Below are 25,931 nucleotides of genomic sequence, written 5' to 3'. Positions count from 1 at the left end.
CATACACACATAAACACACACACACACACGTACAGCATATGACTAAGGACACAGTTGGTTAGTGGGAAGCCACAGTCATCACAGCACATCTCAGCTCTTGTCCGTCAGCGAACGGAGGGGGCGGAGCTAACAGCAGCCAGCCAGTCACACGTGTCCCTCATGTTCCCTCTCAGGAGCGCCTCCTCATGAGCCTGCTGCCCAGGAACGTCGCCATGGAGATGAAAGAGGACTTCCTCAAACCTCCAGAGAGGATCTTTCACAAGATCTACATCCAGAGACACGATAATGTCAGGTAAGATCCCCCTTCCCATGTGTGTCACACACAGGTGAAACATCTTTTTTTCTTTCTGCTCTGCTACCATAGGACAGACAACAAGGATTAACAGTCAAATATAATCTTCAGTCTGGTTTTTTTTTCCTATTCACTCATGAACAATTATGTTTCATGCATACTGGCAAGTCCTATATGTGTCAGGTAATATAGTGCCTTCTCTTTGGGATAGATCAGCGCAAGATTAGGCAGAGCCCTGAATCCACCCAGGCCACGGGTGGCCTCATTTGACCCTGGTGAAATATGAATGCTTCCCAGCTCGCTCAGACTCACACTCAAGGTTTATGACATGTGCTGTAATATTTGTACACAGCAGCATTCTGATTGAGCCATTCTGACTGAATGAGTACATTTGGACTGTTTCACTCCCATAAACCGATATGTGCACATTTCCCAGAAACCATCCAGCCTTCATTGTTGATGGCAATGAACCCAAAAGATATCCTTGGCTGACCCTTAAATGCACACAACACAGAGTAGGCATAGCTCTCCAATAAAGGTGCAGCTCAGCCTGGTGTTTGGGAGTGGCCATTTCCTGTGCCAGGTTTTTTAAAAAAAAACAATGCAGCTGTTCTAACCAATCACAGTGCAGACCCAATGAATAACCCTTCCAAGTGATCCCTGTGCCAGCTTCCTGAGTCTCTGTCTCAACAGATCTCTCTGCTGGCTTCATGCGAAAAGTTATTTTTATTTTCACCAATTAGTGCTTTGTTAGCATCTCTGCTTCTCTCTCTCTCTCTCTTGCTTTCGCTCTGTCTCTCTCTCACTTTCTCACTTGCTCTTTCTTTCTCTCTCTCTCTCGCTCTCTCCCTCTTTCTTTCAAACAGAACCCAGACAACTGGGATTATCTTTGCGAGTTACTGTACACATTACTGTAATGTATTGTAACACGCTGTAATGCTGACAGGTTTGCAACAAATCTGCTCCCCCCATGCTGTAAACAATACCGCCCCCTCTTCAGCCGACCAATCAGAGACAAGGGGCGAGAAAACCTGTCCAATTAGGGAGCACTCTCGCTGCGGGCAGTGAGGTGCTTGAGCGCTGGCCTTGGGCATGGAGTACGTACAGTAGACCGGTTGGGGGGGGGGGGGGCGGAGAGTTTTCCTCAGCACTCCGATTAGAACTGTAGTGGATTAAATGCCACAGAGCCCAAATGGCCTTGCGTAAAAAGCACGCTGCTAAATACGGTTTTCGCCACGTCCTGCCGACTCGGTGGACAGCGCGGCGGAAGAGGACGCTTCACGCCGTGCACCGAATGAGCCGTGACATCACAGAGGCCGAGCGCGCCGCTCGAAAAAAACCCAGCGTGCGTTACCGCTGCTGTTCAACAGCGGGACAGCAACACTGCGGTACGGGCCGAGCTTCGGCTAGCGCAGCGCGAGTAGCGTGCTGAAGACACAGAGAGGGGTTACTGTGCATCGCACAGCTCCTGTCACAGCCGATGGAACGCATCTTAAAATGCGTCATTCAAGTTATACTGTAGAGAGAGAGAGAGAGAGAGAGAGAGAGAGAGAGATTTGATGATGTTGTTCTCTCTTGTGTTCTCAATGCAGCCACAATTGCGGGACTTGAGTTCTAACGCCACTATGAATGCCAACGAGCCGCTAAGCTGACCTGAGATGTTACGAACGGCCTAAAGAGGCTCAGCCCGACAGCTTAATGCCGATGGCGGGGCCGCTGTAGGTGAAGACTAACAGCTATCAGACGCACCACATACTGTAACGGGCCATTATTTATGCAGACCACGGCAAACACTGGAGCGAATTTCAAAGCGGCGCGCTCTCTCCTCCGTACTGGTGTGAATGTGTTATCTGATTATAATTACTATCCCTGCTATACCATGGCGAGGGGGGGTGGCGTAGGGGTGGGGGTGGGGGTGGGGGTGGATTTGATATTACTCTTTCGGCCGTGGTTGTTGTTGTTGTTGATCTGTAATGACTACAGTGTTCGTTTAATCAGAGCTGCCGTGGCAGGGAGAATCAGAGGCAATTCATAAGTGAATAATTAACGCGACTCTGAATGGCATTTTTTAATTGCCACCGGCCTGATATCATCATCATCATACTTGGTTCACACCCGGTGACTGTTTTACTTGTTTTAGAATAATAATAATAATAATAATAATAATAATAATAATAGATAAAAATTTATTTTGTTCATTTGATTTGTGGAGGTAAAGGCAAACATACGACTACATTCTCACTTCACACATTGCCTGTAATAATAATAAAATAATAATACTATAATACTACTAATACCCATGCTGCTACTGCTACTCCTACTCCTACTGCTGTGAATAAAAAATAATGCATTGAATTCATTTAGCAGCTTTCATGTCATGATATCAAAGCACATTACAGCGAAACAGTGGCATTTCAACTGAACCACAGTTGAGGAGCAATCTGGGAGCTACAGGGCAGCCATTTTGCCCCAGAATGCTCACTTCACGTTGGGTGAGGTGGAGAGGGAGGGAATTATTAAGCCAATTAAAGCGGGGGGTGATTAGGGTGGCCGCGTTGGGAATTAGCCCAGACACTGGCGGTGCGACAGGTCCTCTGGCACAGCGAGGTCATGTGAGGTCATTTCACGGCTTTGTGTCTTCACACACAGTTGCAGTGTTAGCAGCGTGGTCTGTCAGTGCGAAACTGGGCCGTGTCGGTGTTGATTTTACGCTGACCGTTTCGCTCTGCAGAATGATGTGGGAGAAAGCAGCACGGCTAGAGTTGAGAGAGTAAAAGACAGTTGTCTTTTGTGACGAAGGGACAGTATATATACACTCTGTAAGAGCTGATTTAACACTGAACATTTGCCAGTGCACTGCCACTGTCATTTGTTCTGAAGCACCAACGTGTTGTTTATTCAAGGCTGGCCTACAAAAAAAAACACTTCTTATAGATGCTGCTTATTTTTCTAGCCGCACTCTTGGCTGCAAGTAATTTTTCCTCACCACGCGTCAGTCATTGATCATACATGCTGCAAAATGTCATACTTTCCTTTGGGCTGCCTGCTTACAGATGGCCTCTGATTAAAAATATCCACAGCAAATTTAATTTATGGTGCCAGCATAAATCTTATCATTGCTCTTTGCACATAACATATAGTTATGCTTTCCTCTGAGTTGCCTCATTACAGATGGTCCACGACTCTAAATATTCACAGCAAATTGAATCTATGAGTAATTATTAAATTAATAAGCAAAAAAAAAACATGCATAACTAGTTTGACATCTGTGATGTGACAAAGTGGCATTTAGCAAGTTCCACCAAAGATGATGGACTCTCTGTTGCTGTTAAAGCCACCCCCATTCCTGTCTGCTCCAGAACAGAGGCGTTTGTCTGGAAAGCTTTTATCTCAAAAGAGTTTGTTTGTATAGCCTTTGTCTGAAAATCATTTATCTAGAAAAGATTTGTTTGGATAGCCTTTGTTGGGAAAGCTTTTACCTGGAGTGAGTTTGTTTGGTTATTGCCTTTGATGAGAAAGCTTTTATCTGGAGAGAGTTTGTTTGGATAGCCTTTTTCTGGAGAAAGATTGTTTGGATAGCCTTTGGCTGGAAAGGTTTTATCAGGAGAGTATTCGTTTGAATAGCTTTTGTTGGGAAAGATATTATCTGGAGAGCGCTTGCTTGGATAACCTTTTTCTGGAGAGAGATTGTTTGGATAGCTTTTGTCTGGAAAGGTTTTATCAGGAGAGAGTTTGTTTGGATAGCCTTTCTCTGGAGAAAGATTGTTTGGATAGCCTTTTTCTGGAGAGAGATTCTTTGGATAGCCTTTGTCTGGAAAGCTGTTCACTGGCGAGAGCTTTTAGAAGAGTGTTTGCCTGGAGAGCGTGTTTCTGTGAGGGGTTTTGCTGGCGCATCGTCATCTGGGGAGCTTTAGTTTGGAGTGTTTGGAGAGTTTTCCTGGAAAACATTTGTTGGAAAATGATTTGTTTTCCATTTCTCCCCCCTCCCCCCCCAAGCATCCTGTTTGCGGACATCGTGGGCTTCACCAGCCTGGCATCCCAGTGCACAGCGCAGGAGCTGGTCAAGCTACTGAATGAACTCTTCGGGAAGTTCGATGAGCTGGCCACGGTGAGTCACCTTTCGGCTAGCATGCACGCTACGCGGTCCGGTCCAACCAATTATTCAGCCTTCATTTCCTAAACAGCTGTACATACCAGACATCGGACAGACCAAATAAATCTGGCTACTTAATAAATAATGTTGCTAAGGGCTAATTGCGTTAAATTAGATTTTTCCACCATTTTTTAAAACCACCATCACTCAGGTCAAGGGAAAAAGCTCTTGTTGCAGCTCGGATTTGTGTTCCAGCACCGTAGAGCTGGACAGCGGCAGCTGTTTGCTCAGAGTGTGGTCTGAGGTGCTGTGCTCTGGAACTGGGCAGCCTGCCAGCTTCTTGCAGACACATAAAACAGCTTTTGCTCCTGTTGTTCGAGAGGCGGTGTGCTTTAATTATTATAGTCAAGCTGGCAGTTCTTGAATAATGTTTCAAGTAACTGGCCTTGTAACTAAAAGGTTGCAGGTTTGATTCCTAGGTGAGGCACAGCCATTGTACCCTTCGGCAACATACTTTACAAAAATTGCTTCTGTAACTATACACTTTCACAGTGACATTCACACCGTTGACATTCAAGTCCAGCGCTGCACCCATTACATACACTGTATTAATTACAGTGTGCTTGTGTTGACATATGTTTTAAAAAGCACTTTACTTGCACATTTGAACATATCCAAGGCTACATTGTTATATGGAGTGAGGTCACAGGAAGGGTACAGTCTCATTAAGGGTTGTGAAAGTTTTGGAACCCCTAGCCCCGTTGCCAGGCGATGCAGTAACCTCCTGAAGGTCGCGTGCCTTAAATAAACGCAATCAGTCTTGGTTTGCTTACCACAGCACAAATGTGTGCGCTCAAAATCTTTTAATCCACAGGATTATGCCCAAACTCTTGCCCGTAGTTTTTTTTTTTTTTCCGCCTTTCACAGAAGCTTGCGTCCGATGTTGTTCTTGTCACGTTCCACGGCGTCCTCGTGCCTGTCCCTGTCTTTGGTTTCTCCTTTATGGCCACCCCCCCTCCCCCCACCCCCCATCCCCCCGCCTCCGTGCCATTGTGGTTCCACGGACTGGTCCTTTTCGTCTTAGCATTGGCCATTAATTAACCCTTAACATTCTTTGCAGTGTTTTTTATTTATTTAATTCAGTGTTCTAGTAGTGTTTGTTTCATCAGCTTTAGAATGTTCAGTTAAGAACATTCTAATCACATATGTGTGACCTCATACCTTGAAGGGTTGATGCCCTCCTTAGATTCACTGTGTGTTCTGCAGCCTCATCTTTATGCCGTGTGCTGTAACCAGCATTCTGCGGAATGCCATTGTTCTACCCCTGGTCTGACTGGTGAAGTCATCACTGTGTGGGAAAGTGCAAAGAACACAATGTCCCTCCACCTGTGCTTCTTCCCACAAAAATGCATGCTTTCAAACTCTATCACACATTTTCTTTCTCTCTGTGTTTCTGTCTTTCTGCGCGCTCTGTCTCACGTTTCTTCCTCTATTACTACTCTTATTTCTGTCTCTTTCCTTTGCCTTGTCACACTCCCAGTCTCTCTGTCTCTCACTGAACTTCTCTCGCTGTCTCTCCCTGCCTGTTCTCTGGGTCTCTGTGCCTCTGTAAACATTCAAGTGAAAAGTTGTCTTGCATAAGTGGATTTGGACACTGACTTTTTAACATTTCTTCAAACTTGCCATCTTGGGGGGGGGGGGGGGGATTGTTTTTTCGACACTCTGCCTCTTGAAATCGGAGAGCTTTTCGTGAGTGCTCTAGTCACAGCCATTTGGCTGCCAGATTGCGAAGCAGCCCTCCTAAAACTGGTGTGTGCTCAGCTTTGAAGTGCGTTCAAGTCAGAGCCGACTCCATCCGCGGAACTTCGGATTGATTTTCTCTGCAAATGTGCGACTCTCGCCTTGACCGGAATTTACGGAGGGTTCTGAAAAAAAAGAGATCCTTCGCTGCTCTCGCTTTGGATATCGCACGCCGGAATTCGCTCAAGCTATGTTCGGAAGAGAGTTAATTCTGCGTAGCTGCGTTCACGGCTATTCTGTGAAAATCTACACGGACGAAGAATAAAAAAAAAAAGGGAAGTGAACTCAACGTGAGGGTGCGGGTGCTCGTGTCTCATCACTAATACATGAAAGAACATCGATCCGCGCCGCTTTCACGCACACGCAACGCGGTGACCTGTTGTCACAGAGAAGAGCCTCCCACCCTCCACCCCCTCCACCCCCTCCACCCCCTCCACCCCCTCCACCCCCAACCCCTCCCTGCTTCCGGCCGGCCGCGTTGCACAGAGACAATTAAAAGCCGCAAACAGATTGTGTGTGCAGGGCGAGGCACGTGACTGGGCCTGGGGTAATCCTCCTCACGTCTGAGGCGCTCCCCCCCCCCCCCCCCCCCCCCCAAAGCCTTCGGCCGGAGCTTAGAGCCTGGCCCCTCCACAGAGCTCCACCGCCCCAGCCAAAGTGTGACCTGCCCAGGCCCGCGTCTCTATCGCAGGGTTCTGCACCTTCGGCCCGCAGGGGTCTGCCACTTTCTGCCGCTGCTGTAATTGATGAATTAAGGCAGTTGATCACACTGCTCTCTAGTGGACCATCGCTCTCTAGGGTCATTTTTAGGTGTAGGACTGAGTTAATGGCGGCGCGCAGGGAGTGTGCATGATTGGATGCCTCGGGCATGTGGTGTTGGATGATGGCGTGTGATTGGTTGCCTGGAGGTGGCCATATAATAAAGTTTCTGAAACCAAATTTATGGTAGAATATATTTTTTGGAATTCTAAGTCTAAGTGTTCTAAAACTCCATTGCTTTCCGGTAGTGATTGCTGCATCAGCATTAGAATGCTCAGTTATGAACATTCCACTCATATTTGTGATCTTACACGCTAAAGGGTTAAACAGGTTCAAGCACTGTTCTCGCCAAACTTGTGCTTCGTGCAGTTTATGTGAATATCCTGGTGATGGAAAGCTCCCGATGTTCTTACCCTGTCTTTCTGTTGATTCATTTTGATTACGCTCTTTATTTTGTTGCCAAGCCAAAGGCAAATTTCCACACCGCGCGGACCATGAAGTGTGTTGGGCTCTCCTCTAACCTAAATTGCCCGTGTCAGAACAGAACACAATGACGCAGCTCCAGGGCCTGTGCAGTCCTCACACGGGCTTCCCTTTCAAGTCAGACAAATGTTGCGTGCCACGTGCGATTACGCGGGGAAAATGATAAGTGAGCGGGAGAGGCTGTCGGCGGCGGATAAACTGGCGCGCGGCTCTGTTCAGTTCGCCCACTCCGACGCTCCTTAATTCAGTCTCTCCCTAACCCGGGCACGTCAGCGGGCGCTGAGTGAAGGAGGCGCTGCAGATCTAATGCCAGCCTAATGGAGATTTATGCCTCTTCCCGTTAGTTAATCACAATGGCGTAGGGCTTCCTGAATAAATCCGCCAATCCTCCCCCCCCAAACCATGGACACCCACCCCAACCATGGACACCCCCTTTACAGCGTGCGTCGAGCCCAGTGACTGTTTGTCTGTCCCGGTGTCTTTTTCCTCATTTGTTTATTCCGTGACACATTGTAGGATTGCGTGCTGACCTCCATCCCTTGTTTCGCGTCTGTCTGCCTCATAACACAACCTCAACCATGCTAAATCACGCGCTCCCCATGGCAAAGGCTGCGTAGCGGTCGCGGTCGGAACGTGAGCGGTACAGAGGCAGCAGCGGCTGCGTGAGGACGGTTGTGCGGTGGGGGCTCGACGTTCGACGCGGCGTAACGAGAGGGCGGGAGCCCGGTCCCCGACGAGCCCTTCTCCCAGGGAGCTGAGTCAGCCCATTCTTCACACGGCTCACTTGGTCTCGCAGATCTCACGCCAGCTTTGCTTACAGCACGTCCCCTGTTTGGTGATGCCTCGGGTGTGTGTAACGACGCCTTCTGGGAAGGAGCTGGGTACTGGATACTGTACCATCACGCTAACACACCTGTGCCTTTTCTTTAGGCCCCAAACAGGTTTAACCACAAGGCATACTTTGTGGTAATGCACTGTAAAATGTTTTGAGAGACTGCACTCACTTTGCATTTATTTGAGTTAAATGTTCTCCATCAGAGCTGATTTAACTCTGAACATTGTTTTGTGTGAGTCTGTGCAGTGTGGGTGCTGTGCATCTGAACCTGTGTTCTTAAATTTCATTAATGTTGGCGTTGGTGAGCACTGTGAGGGCTGTGGCCAAGGAACTATTTCATTTTTCACAGGTGGTCGCTGTGTACTTTGTTGCTGACCTTATTTGTAAAGTGCAGTTCCGTGGGTTTTTGTTATCCGTCTTTGTAATTGCTCCAACTTTCCACCCCATATTTATCATTCTTTAAATTGTACACGTGAAAATTAACTAATAAAAAATGTTAATGAAAAGAATCACAGGTGCAGCCCGCCTCCTCTGTTCCTGTGAAAGTTGCCAGGGGTGTCAAAGGTTGCTAAGCAACCGATCAATGGAATAATGCAGAACGGCAGTGACTAATTACTCAATTATGCCGGAGGTGATAGAATGAGACAAAATGGCGGCTGTCCTGTGGCTTGTGTCTGCGAGAGTCTGCTCCAGGCGCAGGCCATGTGACCTCCTCCAGAGCCTCGCAGCGGAGGCGTGTCGTAACGCTGTCTGGCCCCACAGGCTGAGAGATTAACACCCCCGTCAGCCTAAAAATGGGAAGGAACTGGCCCCTGGTCAAACGGGCTGGCTCTAGCAGCCCAAAGCCCTGTCCTGTGGTCACCTTTGACATCAGCTGATTGGCGGGTCTGTTCTGTAGCCAACCACACCCACACCCAGCAGTCCACAGTAGACACAGGATTACTTGACTCTGGCCCCGTAGGTCTGTCTTATGCTACCAGATCTTGTCTGGTCTCCATCTTATTTTGGCCAAATCACACTGTTTAGGTAGGGTTTGCGTTTATGTGAAATGCATATTACCACCTATATTTAGAGCAAAAATATGTTTATGTTTTGGATAATTGTTTGGGATTGGAGGGATGCTTTCGGGTTTTGCTCAGACTTTCTTTACCTAGTTTCCAAAGACAGAACTAAATTTCTGGCTGCCGCTGATGTCCCATCATCCCCCTCTCTCTGATTGACAGGAGAATCACTGCCGGCGCATCAAGATTCTGGGGGACTGCTACTACTGCGTATCCGGCCTGACGCAGCCCAAGACTGACCACGCCCACTGCTGCGTGGAGATGGGACTGGACATGATTGACACGATCACGTGAGTGACCTGGAAAACTAAGGCTCCGCCCACTGCTACCTTAGGCCCCCACTTAGCAGCTCTACTTCCACTTCCTGCTGACTGGGGGCTGTGTTCATAAGCTCTAGAGGTCACTTCTTTCCTTCTTTCCTTTGCATGATCTGTATACGGTATGGACAGGTGAGAGCAATGTGGCAGAAACTGCACCTAGCCAATCAATAACGGCTGTAGAGCAGTTGAATGGTGAACACATGGAGGAAAGGAGGTTGTTGTATCACAGGGGCTTTGTTGTGGAAACATGGATTTGCTGGGGTTACATAGAGCAGTGTCACGGCCTGCTGTGGCACTGTGGCCAATAAGGTGTTAGTGAAAAGAAAAACAGATGATTCTGTGACTGGCGCCAACAGTGTATTTTTGATCGATCGTTTTTTTTTTTTTGTTTTTTTTTTCCCGCATGGACACGGAAAATAAAGGGGCTCCAGTAGTCTGCAATTTTGCCTGCCTCTTTGTGCAGACCGGGCCATGGTATGAGAAGCGCTGTCCTTACATTGGGCCACAAACAAAAAATCCAAAAACAAGGCAAGGATCAGGATCACGGGACAAGGAGAGGCCTGATTTGCATATTGGCATCTTCAGTGTATCAGGAACAGTGCATTAGCAGCACACTTACAGGTACGCGTTCACGGTAGCCTGCTTTAAGTACAGACTGAATTTGTAGAAGCTTATATTAAAAGCTTAAAGGGGTGACTGTTTCCTATTCTGTTACGGCGAGGTTGGATTTCTTTCACACATCCCCCCCCCCTCCGTCGTCTCTCTCACCCAAATATCCCCTAATTAAATCTCACAATGAATGGTTCGCAAAAAGTTTCGGTTTTATTGAAATGAATTGAAACGAGCTGTGTAATTAGTGGAGAATGTTGAGGAGGAATAATTTTAATTGGCTTTTTTTTATTTCCAGACTGCAGTGGAGAGGAAAAAAAAAAAAACATGGGATCCTTTCATTATAGAATTATTTCAGTTCTATTTTATATACTGCCTAATAGCATTGGCGTCGATAGGATCTTGGGGGAATGGAGAATTCGGAGAGATGTAGCACAAAAAAAGAAGCTGCACTTTTAAAAATACCGGATTTATTTATTTATTTTATTTATCTGTGTATGTCTGCGTCGTACTCTGCGGGAGCAGTAATTACACTGGGGGTGGCTCTGGGCCGGCTGGCTCTAGGTGCTGAAAGGTTATTTATCTGGCGCTAATGAGTAAACAGTCGTGGGCTGCCCAATTTGGCCCCGTTTCCTGTTCCCCTCGCCCTGGGAACGCACGCGAATGGTTCCCAAATGGCGCTCCACCAAATGCCGCATGTGGCTGAGGAAGTGCAGAACTACGAATCCCATCCTCCCCTACCCTTCAGATCCCACACTGCACCTCCACTACCACTCCCACACTCCCCACTTTTTTTTTGGAAATAGCATAGAGAAGTAAGATGAAATATCACTTGTTTTCCAAGGAATGCCTGTAGTGACACATTCTGTATGCATATATGCACTAGCTAGTACAGTACTACTTTATTTATAGACATGCTTTGCTTCTTTATTACAACAAGCAATGGAAAGTCTACTTTAGAGCAGAATGAATTCCCAAATGCTGTTGGGTGGAAAACACGTCTGCATATTGTATGAATTTGTTAGATGAGACACCACCCATTTATAGAAAACCAATACAGTCCACTGTCTTTTTTGTAGAATTGTTACGAATCAGTTACAAGGCAGACAACGCCTAACCTTGTTTTCTGGTCCCTCTTCTTTGTGGGAGTGGCGAGGGTGTGTGTGTGTGTGTGGGGGGGGGGGTGGGGGTGGTGGGGGTTAGTCAGAGGGTTATGTAACATTGGCAAACCAGTGGCTGTCACATGCTGGTTTTGTGCATCTCTGTACTCATTTCGGGCCAAGCAGTTTAATGAAAAAGGAAAAGTTCCTGCTTCTTTCAGGATGAGAAACACGACTCTCTTTAGCGCGGATTGGCTTCGTTCTGCCGGTCTGCGCCCAGACGGAGGCGATGGGGGTCTTTAAAATGCAAAGCGGCGGTAATTTGGCTCCCCATCGTATCTCTTCAAAGCTCGGAGGCCGAGCGAACGCAAGACTGGCGCCAACCGCCAGCTCGCTTTCCTTCTCACCTTTTCTGCTGCATCAAGAGAACATGCAGGAGAGACTATTTATAATTTAAAAACCTGTCGCTGGAAGTGTCGAGGAGCGCATCGCAACGGTAGTCGCAAAGGCAACAGGGTTATTTTTGGATATGATAAGAGGACTACAGGTTTTGCACAAATACACACAGACAAAACACAGTGGCACCTGCAGACATTCACATACATTTTTACATGACACTCCCCCGCTGCCCGCCCCCCCCCCCCCCCCCCCCCCCCCCACACACACACACACACACACACATGCACAAGCCTGCCGTGCAGTTATTATTTTGCTGTTTTTCATTCTTTCCTCAGGACAGATTTCTATGGTAATTTCTAGCAATATTGCGCCATGTTGTTCCATCGGCACCCCGGCCATTCAGTGCAAACACAATGCAGGCACAATATCAGCACTGATAAGAGCTCGGTAGATCATTTCAATAATAAAGGAATCACTAGACATTTGAGGGCTGTTGTAAAAAAAAAAAAGGGGGGGGGTGCGTGTGTGTGTGTGTGGGGGGGGGGGGGGGGGCGGCAGTGGTATGTTAAAAAGGTTGTATTGCCAGTTTAATGCATGCAACAGCTTCCCAGGTCCTGTAGAGGTAGAAATCGTTGGGGGCGGTGTATTGACCAGATTTGATACAGTGCTAGATATTCTCAAGGCGGGAATTAAAATACCAAGCTAGAATGGGCTAAGTGGCTTGTTTTCCTCATCGAACATGTATGTATGTTCTTGTGTTGATGAATCATTGTTAATAATGTATGTTGTTAATCATGTTAACACTACTCCTATCTGGGTGTTAATCATTTTTTATTGTGTTGATAATGTGTCATATCTTATCATTTCATTTATCAGGTTTACAATGTATATTCTCTTTTTTTATCACGTTAATATTTATAAAATGTTCTTTGATTAATTATATCAATGAAGCATGTTCTTTTTTATTATGGTAATGATCTATTTTCTCCTGTGTATCATGTTCATATGCATACTCTCCTATTTGTTATGCTGGTAATGCATCTCTTATTCATCACAAAGAAAACGTATATTCACTTATTTTCCATGTTGGTATTACATGTTCTCCTATTTTCCGAGTTAATAGTGCACATTGTGCTATTTCTCCCGTTAATAATGCATCCGGTCCTGTTTTCGGCATTAATAATGCACGCCGTCCTCTGTGTAGGTCGGTGGCGGAGGCCACGGAGGTGAACCTGAACATGCGTGTTGGGCTGCACACGGGCCGGGTGCTGTGCGGGGTGCTGGGACTGCGGAAGTGGCAGTACGACGTCTGGTCCAACGACGTGACGCTCGCCAACGTCATGGAGGCCGGGGGCCTGCCCGGGTCAGTCAGTACGCCCCCCCGCCCTCCCGCAGGCCGTTCCCCTGAATTACCACCCGCGTTTGTCTGTGTGTCCACGTGCAGTCAGTACGCCCCCCGCCCTCCCGCAGGCCGTTACCCTGAATTACCATCCGCGTTTGTCTGTGTGTCCACGTGCAGTCAGTACACCCTCTGCCAACCTCAAAAAACGAAATTACCATCCCTGTCAATGCGTGCGAGCGTGCAGCCCAGTCAACAGCTAGTTAATGCCTGTGGCACTTTTGCGATACCGAACGACACTGAAAGCCAGCAGATTCTGCAGCTCTCCGGGATTCGGTATCGCTGGCACACGTGCTAGATGTTGACTGAAAGCATGCCTGCGTGGCTGTTTTTCGGACGGTGACCCCCCCCCGCTGACCTGTCGCACCGCGTCCCGTCCCACACAGGAAGGTGCACATCACCCGGACCACCCTGGACTGCCTGAACGGGGACTACGAGGTGGAGCCGGGGAACGGACACGAGAGACACGCCTTCCTGCAGAAGCACCAGATCGAGACCTTCTTCATAGTGCCATCGCACCGACGCAAGGCATGGGGGAGTGTGTGTGTGTGTGTGTGTGTGTCTGTCTGTGTGTGTTTAACCCTTTCCGGTGTAAGACACAAACTGAACTGAACATTCTAGTGCTGATGTAACAACCACTACTGGTAACTGAAAGCAATGGAGTTCCAGAACACACAGAAACCTGATAAAAAAACCCCACTGCATTAAGTGTCTGCATTCCTCAATGAGACAGATGGACTTTGTAGATGTAATGTTTTTGCCATGGTTCACCTTGACCTGCTTTATAGTTTTCATCACAATGGATGCAGCCGGTATAAAGTCTGAACTCAATCAACACTTATTCTTCAAATAAATACAAATATTCCTTTTTTTTTTCATCACAAGGACAGTCAAGCAAGTTCATTTTTCTTGATCGCCAAGCTGTGTTCTTGAAGAAGAAAGTTAGCAGTTGCATTCAATCGGGAGACAGAGTTAAGGACAAATGTTGATTGAATCGAGGCCAAAGACACTGTGGTGATGTGCCAAGCTGTGTGTGTTGCTGGTCTCCATCCATCCTTCTGCATCCACTCTGAAAATCATTCCCTCATCCCCTCTCCCTCTCATCTCTAATACCCGAGATTTCGTCTCTCTGTCTGGAGGTTAAGGGTTCTTTTAACACCTCAAAGATTTCTTTTCTTTTGCGGGAACTCAAAGAGGTCGCCACTCTCAAGTTGGCCGCGTGTAACTGTCGGTTCCCATAATGCACCACTCCATCAGTCCCAAGGATTTTTTTCACATCATATCATTTTTTAAAGAAATTCACTCGAAGGAATTTGTCACGCTAAAGCAGGCATTTGAAAGGCTAATGCAGTTCAAATAAGAATCTCTTCCCAAACGCAGAAGGGAGGATCTTGAACTGTACCACCGCTTTGAGCAGTTCTCCACTTTTTTTTCCTTTTTTTTTTTGGTTTGACTCATATTTAATATTTTTGCATTTTTCATGTATGTTTTCCCTTTTTTCAGTATATAAGATCAGGTCATCTGTACCAAAAAAAAAAAACTGTTGATCCCGTTAAGTATAGTCTTTGCATGACCGCATTACATTACATTTACATTACAGGTATTTAGCAGACGCCCTTATCCAGAGCGACTTACATTGCATCCAGTTATACAGCTGGATATACACTGGAGCAATGCAGGTTAAGTTCCTTGCTCAAGGGTACGACGGCAGCGTCCTACTGGGGAATCGAACCTGCGACCTTTAGGTTGCAAGACCAGCTCCTTAGCCATTACACTACACTGCCGCCCACTGACTACGAGAACCACGGCCGTTTGTTCAGGAGCCGCTCAGGCTAAGTACCTTTCTCAAGGGTAAAGTGGCAGTGCCCTGCCTGGGAACTAATCCCGAAGCCCGTAAACCCCTTAGCCGCCATCGTACCGCATGCCGCCGCGCCGCGCCGCGCCGCGCTACCTCCAGAGCACCCGGCTCTCTCTGATGCGTGCGTCGCACGTGCTCAGTGGGACTCTTCGCCCGCGCGTTTCTGGGTGAGGCGTTTCACCGTGCGCCTCTTTGACCTAATTCCTCCCGAGTTCCCCAGAAAGCGGGCCGTTCCTCTTTCGGCCCGCTAAGTCGAGTCTGATCCGCGTTTCTGGCTGCTCCCTTTACTCCGTCTCGCCGTGTCCTAAATAGGGAAGAGTTCGCACGCTGCCTCCGCTCCGTCGTCTATTTGACAAAACACTGTCTGCTTTTGTCAGGACGCATTTATTGACCTTTATTTATACCGGGTAGGATGCATGCTCTTCCCCCCCGCCCCCACAATGTAACCTAAGATTAACATGACTGATACACATAGTTCCAAAACGTGTTGCATTTCGTAAAATAAGTTAAGGAGAAAAGACATGTTCTTTATTTTAATGCCTGCCCTCTGTTGACCGCGAGCCTCGTTAACACTGGGCGTGCATTTTCCCTTTCGCCAGATTTTTCCCGGGTTGATACTGTCGGACATAAAGCCCGCCAAGAAGATGAAGTTCAAGACGGTGTGCTACCTGCTGGTGCAGCTCATGCACTGCCGCAAGATGTTCAAGGCCGAGATCCCCTTCTCCAACGCCATGAACTGCGAGGATGGCGACAAGGTGAGACCCCCATCAGCGCCCAGGGTGTGTGTGTGTGTGTGTGTGTGTGTGTGTGTCATGTGTGTGTGATTGTGCATGAGTGTGGGTGTGGCTATTGCCGTGAGTGTTTAAGATTTTTGCTGTGAGTGGTTATGTAATTTTTTTTTTTTTTACTAGTTTAAGGTCTAAGACCTCCCTAACACAAAAAATGTGGTATTCAACGGTTTAAGCTTTAGCTGCTGTCTCAAATGAAGCATTCTTATGCAGGGGTGTGTATGCGCATACATACATTATACTGTTTGTGTGCGTAACTGTGTTTGAACATCTGTGTGCTGATGTGTGGTGTTCGTGTACTGCATGCGTACCTGTGTACGCAGTCATGTTTCTGTGCAAGAACACGCGTGGGTGTGGTTTTTCAAGAGCATGCGTGCGCAGGTATGTGTGTGCACTGGCAGCGCATTGGTCGCATTGCAGACGTGCAGGCATGCGTACGTGTATGCAGTTGCACTTGCCTTCCTGTCTTCTGTCAGTAGCAGTAAAGAGAGCAGCACAGACCAACATTCTAAGCTTTGTAAGGTGTCCGCAAAAGTGAAAATGGCGCCCCCTGGTGGTGGTGCTACTCCAGGCCGGGATGCGGCGGCCTCGTCGCTGGCTTTTTCGGCGCGGAGGGGATCCGAGGGAAACACCGCTGTTCGGCTGAGAGGGGCGTGACAGATGTGCTGTTACCAAACCTGGCCGCGGTCCAGGTCTCCTGCTCCCTGCCTCTCTATCTCTCTCCCCCCGTCTGCCTTTATCTTTTCAGTCTCTCCCTCTTAGCAGTATGCTGTTTTATTTAGGTTCAGAACGGGAGGGGGCTGGGGGCTTGGGGCGGGTTTGGAGGCTACTGTATTTCATGTCAAGCTGAAAATTGCTTCAGTTCCCAATAAGCTGCTTATCGGGTGTAACAATGTTGTTTGTTGACAATCGGCGAATTATGGCCCTGCTGTGCAAGGTCAAACAGACAAACATGTCCACAAAGGAGGAGCCTTTTTTAACTATCTATTTACTTCCCTCTACTTCCTCTAACACAGTCTCTATTTCCTCTTACCCTGCTGCTACTTCCTTTTGTCCTGCTTCTGCTTACTCCTACCCCACCTACATCCATCCATCCATGCATGCATCCATCCACCTATCCACCCATTATCTATACCTGCGTATTCCTAGTCAGGGTTACAGGGGGTGCTGGAGCCTATCCCAGCATGCATTGGGTGAGAAGCAGGACTTTCACTGATCTATTGCAGGGCACATGCACCATTCACTCACACACTCATACCGATGGGCAGTTTACAGTGTCCAATTAGCCTACCTGCATGTCTATGGACTTTGGGAGGAAACCGGACCTTCTTTCTGTGAGGCGACAGTGCTACCCACTGCACCACTGTGCCGCCCTCTTACCCTGCCTCCTTTCCTTTCTCCCTGCTTCTACTTCCTCTCACTCTGTTTCTACTTCCTCTTAAACCCCCTGCTTGAGCGCCCCCTTGAGTGCACTGAGAGTTGTGTTTAATGAGCGTTTTGTTGAGCATTGTCCTCAGCAGCCAGGGAGTGTAGCCCTTGGAAGCAATGAAATGCGCTCCACAGCCCGCATCGCGTTAGCATTAGCATTGCGTTGACAGCTGCATCCAAGCTCAGAAGTCCGCAAGCTTCAATTCTTGACGGCAACGCAACGCATCCACTCCGTCTGCTGACATAGCAGTGCGTTAAGTTAATGAGATTAATTTCACGTTGATTGTTTTCTGATGTAGGCTATTCACTCACGTCATGAAACAATTATTATTAATGAGCTCATTTACAAGGCATACTAAAAAGTGATGTTTTTCTAGTCAGCTGTTAAACATGCCGGCTAGGGCTAAAGAGATTGTAGAATCAAACTATTTTGATGAGAACATTTTCGCAGCTCTAGAGACCTCCAGCTGTTGAATGAGGAGTGCTTTGTTAGAGTTAGAGTGAAAACCTACAGGACGGTAGACCTCCAGGAACAGGGTTGGGCAGCCCTGCTCTAGCTGTTGAATGAGGTGTGCTTCGTTAGGGTTGTAATGAAAACCTACAGGACGGTAGACCTCCAGGAACAGGGTTGGGCAGCCCTGCTCTAGCTGTTGAATGAGGTGTGCTTCATTAGGGTTGTAATGAAGACCTACAGGACGGTAGACCTCCAGGAACAGGGTTGGGCAGCCCTGCTCTAGCTGTTGAATGAGGTGAGCTTTGTTAGAGTTAGAGTGAAAACCTACAGGACGGTAGACCTCCAGGAACAGGGGTGGTTACCCACTGGCCTACATTATGTACAGTAAAGCCGTGTATAGCCTGAACTGGTTTCTAGCTGCTAGCTACACGCAAGCGCTATTTCTCCGTATGTTCCACGCGGGCTGGGGAGCGGGACGAACGGGACGCTTACGCGACGCTGACGGCGGACGCGACGTTGAAACGACGCTGTACACCCCCGCGGAACTCTAGAGCTGCTCTGCTCCTACTTCCCACTCACCCTGCCTCCGAGTCCTCTTACCCTGCCTCCCGTTAACCAAAAGGAGGAACAGCCTGACAAATAACTGAGAATAGAGAGGAAAACAATGACAGCTGATGTTCTGAAGCCATCTGGCCGCGGACGCGTTCATGCCAGGGAGCATATCGGCTCCTCGTTGCTGTCTAACCGACAAGAGAGCCTAATTCATTTTTACCCAGCCGCATCACAAACTTTTAAATGAGCAGTGGCACTTTATCTACAAAAAAATGCATCCATTGTAATTCGGGACTACATTATTATGTATTATATTATATGAATTGATGTTGTATGATATGAAATTATATGTCATAAGTATTCAGTAATATCATAAGTAATATCATTTTATGACAACAAAAAAACCCAAACAATGGGGGCCAGACACAAAAAAGAAAACAACATAAAGAATCGTAATATCAATAAAATGGAGAAACAATGAAGGAGCCCACCAAATGAAAAATGTGTATATAGAAAAGTGCTGACCAGGTGTATATTCATTTGGTTATTTTTCAGTTTTCTGGTAGCGATTGCAGTCACGTCAGGTTCACGTTGCGTCTCCAGTCCGACCCCTTGAGAACTGGGTTTGAAAAGCTGGTCGATCTTCCTTTCAGCAAGGTTTGATTTTGTGTGACTTCTGCGCACGTGTGCGTGAGCCTGCGTGCTTGCGTGTGTGTGGGTACGCATTTGCGTATGTGTGCGTGCGCACTTGTGTGCCTGTGTGTGCAGCTACGCTGATTATAGGAGGAGATCGCAGCAATGGACCTGGACATAGCTACAGCTTGGCTATTTTAGGCAGGTTATTGGGGGGGTGGGGTAGCCTGGTTATGCTGATTTCAGTGCTTAGTAGCACTAGTGAGGCCTCTGACAGTAAAGCCAGCCTGAGTCAGTTGGCTGCTGAAGGGATCTCCAGACCTGGATCAAATAATCATGTCAAATACATGAACTATTTAGATGTCAGGAAACTTCCTGCATATCAATGAAAATCTCTACTGGCAATTGAAAACAGTGGAGTTATAAACACTGACTTAAAATTTGGAAGACAAAAAACATTCCAAAAAATCTACTCTTAAGTGAGTTAAATGCTGAAACACATTGGATACCCAGAGACCCCACAGCTCAGGTCCCTGATGTAAGGACATGCATTTGACTCAGGTCTGGTGGTCCGGCGCCCCCCACTGGCTGACAGCTGCTACGGAGAAGCTAACGGGCCACTTGACCTTTAACCTGTCATGCTACCCCCCCCCCCCCATCCCCCACAGAGAAGGGCGCTGCGCACCGCCCCGGAGAAGCTGAGGAACCGCACCTCGTTTTCGGCCAACGTGGCCCAGAGCAGCCCCGGCAGCCGCGTGAACCGCTACATCGGCCGCCTGATCGAGGCGCGGCAGACCGAGTCGGAGACGGCCGACCTGCACTTCCTCACGCTCATGTACAAACGCACTGAGCGCGAGCAGAAGGTGAGGGGACCCGCCATGAGCATACACACGCACCCTCACACACACACTCACCCTCACACACACATGCACATAAACACACACACTCTCCCTCACACACACACACACCCTAACATACACGTTTGCACATAAACACACATGCACTCACACGCACACGCACAAACACACACACAGTCACACTTGCACTCACGTGCACCCTCACACACACATACGGACACACGCGCACACTCTCTCTCTCCCTCACACACACACACACCCTTACACACACATGCACATAAACACACACACACACACACACACACACACACATCACACGTTTTTCCATTTCGAGATGTCAACACTAGTACGGAGCTTACACACCTTTCTAAGCTGCCCTAGTTTCTGTTTCTGTGAGAGAGATCATTTGTCAAACGAATCTGAATTTTAGCAAAGGTTTGTGTACGGTCCTCCTCCCGCCCATCCGATTGACTCTTTAGTGCTTTTGAGTTTAACGGCTGGAGCCTTTAAGCCACATGGCAGATGATAAAAGTATTCTGATAAAGTGCTTATAATAGTACTGGAGTGCGTGTGGGCTGCAATGGGCTCGTACGACTCCGCTGGAGTTGATTTAACACTGAGGGTTTTGGTGTGCAGTGCCTTTATTTCGATGCTTTTTCACTCTCACTCCTCCTTGGCGTTCACGCTGTGCTGTCAGAACCCCCCGCCGTGGGAAGAGACAGCCTTAACCTGTGTGTGTGTCTCTCAGCCTCTCCAGCTAACTGTCAGAGTCTGCTGTTATTGAGAGTAATCCATCTGGAGCCGGCTCAGAGCTTTTGTAACCGGGAATGTGTGTGCGTGTGTGAGAGAGAGAGTGTGTGTGTGTGTGCGTGAGAGAGTGTGTGTGTGTGAGTGTGTGTGTGTGCGTGCTTGAAATGTGGGTGTGTGTTAAGAAGATATGGCAATGTCTCAGCTCTGTCTCTGGGAGAATACGATGAGTAATGCTTCAGGCCCAGTATATTTGAGAATGCTTTAAGTGTGTGTGTGTATGTGAGTCTGTGTGTGTGCGTGTGTGTGTGTGTGTGTGTGCATGTGTGCGTGTGTGTGCATGAGAATAACAGAGAAAGAGGGAGACAGAGACAGAGAGAGAAGCGCTTACTGAGGTGAACAGGAGGTAGCAGAGGACACTGAGACACACTTCTAAGCTGTTTCATCCCACAGAATCCTCACCCCCTCTGCCCCAGTGCATCATGGTCTCTTATCTCGTCTGCAGTACCACCAGCTCCACGACGAGTACTTCATCAGCGCAGTGGTCCTGTCGCTGGTCCTCGCTGCCTTATTCGGCCTGGTCTACCTTCTGATAATACCGCAGTGCGTACCTCCGCCTTCGCACCTGCTCCTCTTTAAAGGTCATTAGTGTCTCCGCTCGATCCCTGTCCCCAGCCCCTAACTGTCCCTCTGTCCTTCTGTCCAGAGGCACGGTGGTTCTGGTCCTCCTGGTCTTCTGCATATGCTTCCTCATGGCCTGTATCATGTACCTGTACGTCACAAGAATACAGGTAAAACATCGTTAGCGCCTTTCGCTTTTTACAAAGCCCTGCGGCCATTTTATAAATCTTTACTGCTACCGTGTGTATGTGATGCACGTTGTGTTTCTATCTTTATGGACTTTTCTTTACAGTGGTCAATTTTTTTTATTTTTATTATCATTCAACTTTAGTCAGTTTTGTGACTGTAGTCACAGCTAAAAAGATTTGATTTCCACTTGCAGCATTGCGCATAAATCCATAAATCAAGGAGTGGGATACTTAAAAAAAAAAAATCTGTTTATTTCTGAGAAATTTTTAGTTTGCAGTTCCATCTTCATGTACATGTACAGAATGACTGGAATATGAACTTGAGACATTCAGGAATAGTCTTTTAAAACAGTGCTCAAAAAGTATTGTATCTTTAGAAATGACCACCGAACCCCCTCTCAGGAAATCTGACACGCACTCTCTCTCTCTCTCTCTGTCTCTCTGTCTGTCTGTCTCTCTCTCTCCCTCTCTCTCTCTCTCTCTCTCTGTCTGTCTGTCTGTCTGTCTCTCTCTCTCTCTCTCTATCTCTCTAGTGTTTCCCAGGGTGCCTCACCATACAGATCAGGACAGTGCTGTGTGTGTTCATAGTGTTCTTAATATATGCCGTGGCCCAGGCATGTGTGGTGAGTCCGTGCGCACGCATACATGTGCATCACATACGTCCCAAAAATCTTTGTGGTGAAAAGTCGTTGCAAAGTCAGTGAAATGCTGTCTAGACGTTCAGGTGAACACCTGTCTACATTTCGGTCTTCTAGCCACCTCGGACATAGCCAGGCTATATCCTGGCTATGTCCGATTTTTTTCTCACTGAGAAGAATGTATCATATGCAATATACAACGTCTGACATTTGCAAACATTAATTCTGACCTGTTCATGCCCTTTAAATCTTTAAATGACATATTTGCATCTATTTCTCTGCATGCCACGTGTAATATGGGTCGCTTACCCCATTTTTGTATGATTGATACCTCTGGGAAACCCCATTTCTCCAGCCGCTGAATAGCTTATAGATGCAGCTGAGGGAAGGCATTTTGTATTTTTGTAGTTTTGTAGTTTTTCTCCATCCCTGTTTGCGTGTGCTTCACCCCCCCCCCCCCCCTTCCCCTCCCCCCCAGGTCGGGTGCATGCCGCTGCTGTGGGGCGGGGACTCGGCCAGCTCCATCGTCATCGTGGAGGCGGGCGGGGCCAACCGCACCATGGCGGAGCTGCCCTGCGACGGCGCCCGCTACGCCTTCCTGTCCTGCGCCGCCGGCGCGCTCACGCTCGCCCTCTTCCTCCGCGTCTCCTGGCTGCCAAAGATCACCCTCCTCTTCCTCCTCAGTGTCTTATACGTCACCGTCCTGGAGATCAGCGGCTTCAGGACGTCCGTCGGGTGGGTGCGGGCTCACGTCCCGCCTGTCGCTCAGGAAGAGGAACACGTATTAGTTACCTTCAAAATATATACATATACACATGCAGTACTTACATATACATATACATAAACACATAGCCATATATACTGCACACATACACACACACACACACACACACACCACCACCACCATATATATACTGTATATATATATATATACAGTTAAATGAAAAGGTATTGGGACTGTGACACAATTTTTGTTGTTTTTGTTCTGTCCTCCGGCACATTGGATTTGAAATAAAACAGTGAACATGAGGTTAAAGTTCAGACTGTCTTCTTTAATTAGAGGGCATTCCCGTTCATATGGTCTGATTGGTGCAGGAGCTGTAGCCGCAGTTACGCACATGTGACTGTGATCCTGTGCGTCTCTCTCTGCAGTGCCGGGCTGTTCCACATACGCGGCATCGAGCCCATCCTGTCCATCGTGCTCTTCTCCAGCGCTCTGGCCCTGCACTCCCGCCAGCTGGACCTCAAACTGCGGCTGGACTACCTCTGGGCTGCGCAGGTGAGCACCGGCCAATCGCGTGCACCGACACTGTAACCGTCCCAACGCTCTGGAGGGTGTGCGTTCGTGTGTGTGTGCGTGTGTGTGTGTGTATGTGTGTGTACGTATTTGTGTGCATATGTGTGTGTGTGTGCCCTTTCCATCCCACAGCAGTGCTAACTGCCGTTTGCTGGAATGTTCCTCAGTTCATTGCTCTTAGCCCATGGCTTTAGTGGGCAGGGTGTCAGGGTGTTCGCACGGGGTCAGGTTGGCCTACTCTCCCCCCCCCCCCCCCCATCCCCTCCACCCAGTCTCCAGTGTGTTTTGCTTGTTGTGAGGGGGCCTTCTGAGGTTCTATTGCCCCAGGACCTGGCACTCTCCCGCTCTCTGTGGGCAGGTCAGTGCCAGTGTTCACCGTGACCCTGCCGGGCAGACCCCCCCCCCCCCCCCCCCCCCGCAGTGTGCCCCCTCCAGCTGTGCTCCAGAAACTTCATACAGCAGCAGCGGCGGCTCAACCTTTACCTGAGCACCGTCCTGACTTTATGGCCAACAGTACCCACTGACACAAATAAGGAGAACCACGCTGTCCTAATTTCCAACGAGGAGCGTCCAGGAGGGGCAGGGGCTTTATTTTTGGTATAATCCTGTTTTTTGGAATGTGTGCGAGTCCACCAGCTTGGAACAGAAGCGTGAGGCAATCCGAACTTCAAACAGGCCGGGAGGAGACTCGGGGATGGTTCTTTTTTTTTGTTTTTTGGAAATTCAACAAGCCGACCTGAAAAAGGGTTCTGGCCACCCGTGAGCATCGCTCTCCTGTTGTTTTTGGCTGCAGCTGTGATGGCTGTGCCTTTGTGAACTCATGCCCGCGAGTTATTTTTCTGTGAGTTTCACGGTTAAAGCATTTGAATTGCCTACTTGGTCCAGCATTGATAAGGGCCCGCTGTCATTTCCATTCATGGGAGAATCCCGGAGTCTGTTGTGCTTGCTTCAGTCCTCAGGGCTGTCTCCACATACAGGCCCAAAGAAACGTGCCCAGGCCTGGTTCTTGCTTTCATGACGGACAATAATGTAAGCTGGACAAGCCCCCTCTATTTAATTAAAAACATTTGTTTCATATGGTGTTCACATGGCAACCTGAATTTGGGCCATTTGTCTGATTAGCTGCATACTCTTATTGGTGTGCTTCTTCACAAGGGGCCAGTCTTGCTGCTGGCTTGTTGGCTGTTTCAATCACCTGCTTTGATTTTAGTGCGGGATTGTAATCACTCAAATGTTGCCAAAATTTGGAGGGCACAGTGAAATGTTGAACAAAGGGTATCCCATACATCACAAACCGAATCTACTAGGCAGCCAGAGTGATGTGGGACTTTCTGTGATGGGCGTGCTGTGTAGATGCACTGATTAACTCTAGAGTTGACCGGCTTAAAATGTTGATTTTAATTATTTTGTGCATCCTTGTATTGAATATCATGGTGTCACTTCTTGCATTAGGTGTTGTAAGCCATGTTTTGGAATTTAAAAAAAAATAGATGTCATAATTCTGTGGGAAGATATAAAATGAGATTAGCCAGGCCAAATATGCTATAGACTATTAATGACTATGTGTTTGATAAATGGCCTCTGTCTTTACTGGCCTCTTGTGGTGATTTAAGTAAACTGCAGGGAATATGAGTAAAATTGACTCCCCTGCTTTTGGATGGCTTTATTCAAGGTGACATGATGTTATAAATCTAAGATGTACAGAGGGGTGTTTTTTGTATTGCTAATTAAAATGGGGCATGATCTACAGCTGGGCCAATTCTGCGTTGTTTGTGTGCACCTGTGTGTGTGTGTGTGTGTGTGTGTGTGCGCATGTGTGTGTGTGTGTGCGCGTGTGTGCTTGTGTGTGTGTGTGTGTGTGTGTGTGTGCGTGTGCTTGTGTGTGTGTGTGTGTGTGTGTGTGCTTGTGTGTGTGTGTGTGTGTGTGCGTGTGCTTGTGTGTGTGTGTGTGTGTGTGTGTGTGTGCGTGTGCGCGCATGTGTGTGTGTGTGTGCGCGCATGTGTGTGTGTGTGTGTGCGTGTGTGCTTGTGTGTTTGTGTGTGTGCGCGTGTGCGCATGTGTGTGTGTGTGTGCGCGCATGTGTGTGTGTGTGTGTGTGTGTGTGTGCGTGTGCGCGCATGTGTGTGTGTGTGTGCGCGCATGTGTGTGTGTGTGTGTGCGTGTGTGCTTGTGTGTTTGTGTGTGTGCGCGTGTGCGCATGTGTGTGTGTGTGTGCGCGTGTGTGTGTGTGTGCTTGTGTGTGTGTGTGTGTGTGTGTGTGTGTGTGTGTGTGTGTGTGTGTGTGTGTGTGTGCTTGCGTGTGTGTGTGTGTTCTCAGGCAGAAGAGGAGAGAGACGGCATGGAGAAGGTGAAGCTGGATAATAAGAGGATTCTCTTTAACCTCCTGCCTGCCCACGTGGCTCAGCACTTTCTTCTGTCTAACCCCAGGAATATGGTGAGTTCCCCAGTGTGTGTGTGTGTGTTTGTATGTATGTATGTATGTATGTGTGAGACAGTGTGCCTGCATGCATATACAAGTATGTATGCGAGTGCTTATGTATATGTGTGTGTATGTGTGTGTGTGTTTGTATGTATGTATGTCTGCATGTATATATGTACAGGTATGTGTGATTATATGTATGTATGTATTTCTTGCAATGCTACCTTTCCCAGGACTAAAACCCATAACCTGCTGGTTGCAGTCCCAGTTCCCTGGGCACTATGTGACTTTGTCCCCTCC

The 25,931-nt window shown here is 48.0% G+C and overlaps 1 protein-coding gene across 2 annotated transcripts in view; it reads left to right on the top strand.

Moving 5' to 3' along the window:
- Positions 1-25,931, top strand: part of LOC118233055 (adenylate cyclase type 1-like) — a 36,021-nt gene that overhangs the window by 5,490 nt on the left and 4,600 nt on the right. For both annotated transcript variants that reach the window (XM_035428382.1, XM_035428383.1), the window contains exons 3-15: positions 174-292; positions 4,289-4,400; positions 9,486-9,613; positions 12,956-13,114; positions 13,537-13,678; positions 15,608-15,763; positions 19,532-19,726; positions 20,973-21,070; positions 21,174-21,258; positions 21,810-21,899; positions 22,393-22,649; positions 23,067-23,193; positions 25,530-25,646. In XM_035428382.1, the coding sequence (XP_035284273.1) occupies positions 174-292; positions 4,289-4,400; positions 9,486-9,613; positions 12,956-13,114; positions 13,537-13,678; positions 15,608-15,763; positions 19,532-19,726; positions 20,973-21,070; positions 21,174-21,258; positions 21,810-21,899; positions 22,393-22,649; positions 23,067-23,193; positions 25,530-25,646 (1,785 nt within the window). The remainder of the gene's footprint in view (positions 1-173; positions 293-4,288; positions 4,401-9,485; positions 9,614-12,955; positions 13,115-13,536; positions 13,679-15,607; positions 15,764-19,531; positions 19,727-20,972; positions 21,071-21,173; positions 21,259-21,809; positions 21,900-22,392; positions 22,650-23,066; positions 23,194-25,529; positions 25,647-25,931) is intronic.

The sequence above is a fragment of the Anguilla anguilla genome, chromosome 8 (assembly GCF_013347855.1).
Source record: "Anguilla anguilla isolate fAngAng1 chromosome 8, fAngAng1.pri, whole genome shotgun sequence".
Classification (NCBI taxonomy): domain Eukaryota; kingdom Metazoa; phylum Chordata; class Actinopteri; order Anguilliformes; family Anguillidae; genus Anguilla; species Anguilla anguilla.
Note: the sequence above shows the minus strand (reverse complement) of the source record. Positions and strands in the feature narration are given on the sequence as shown.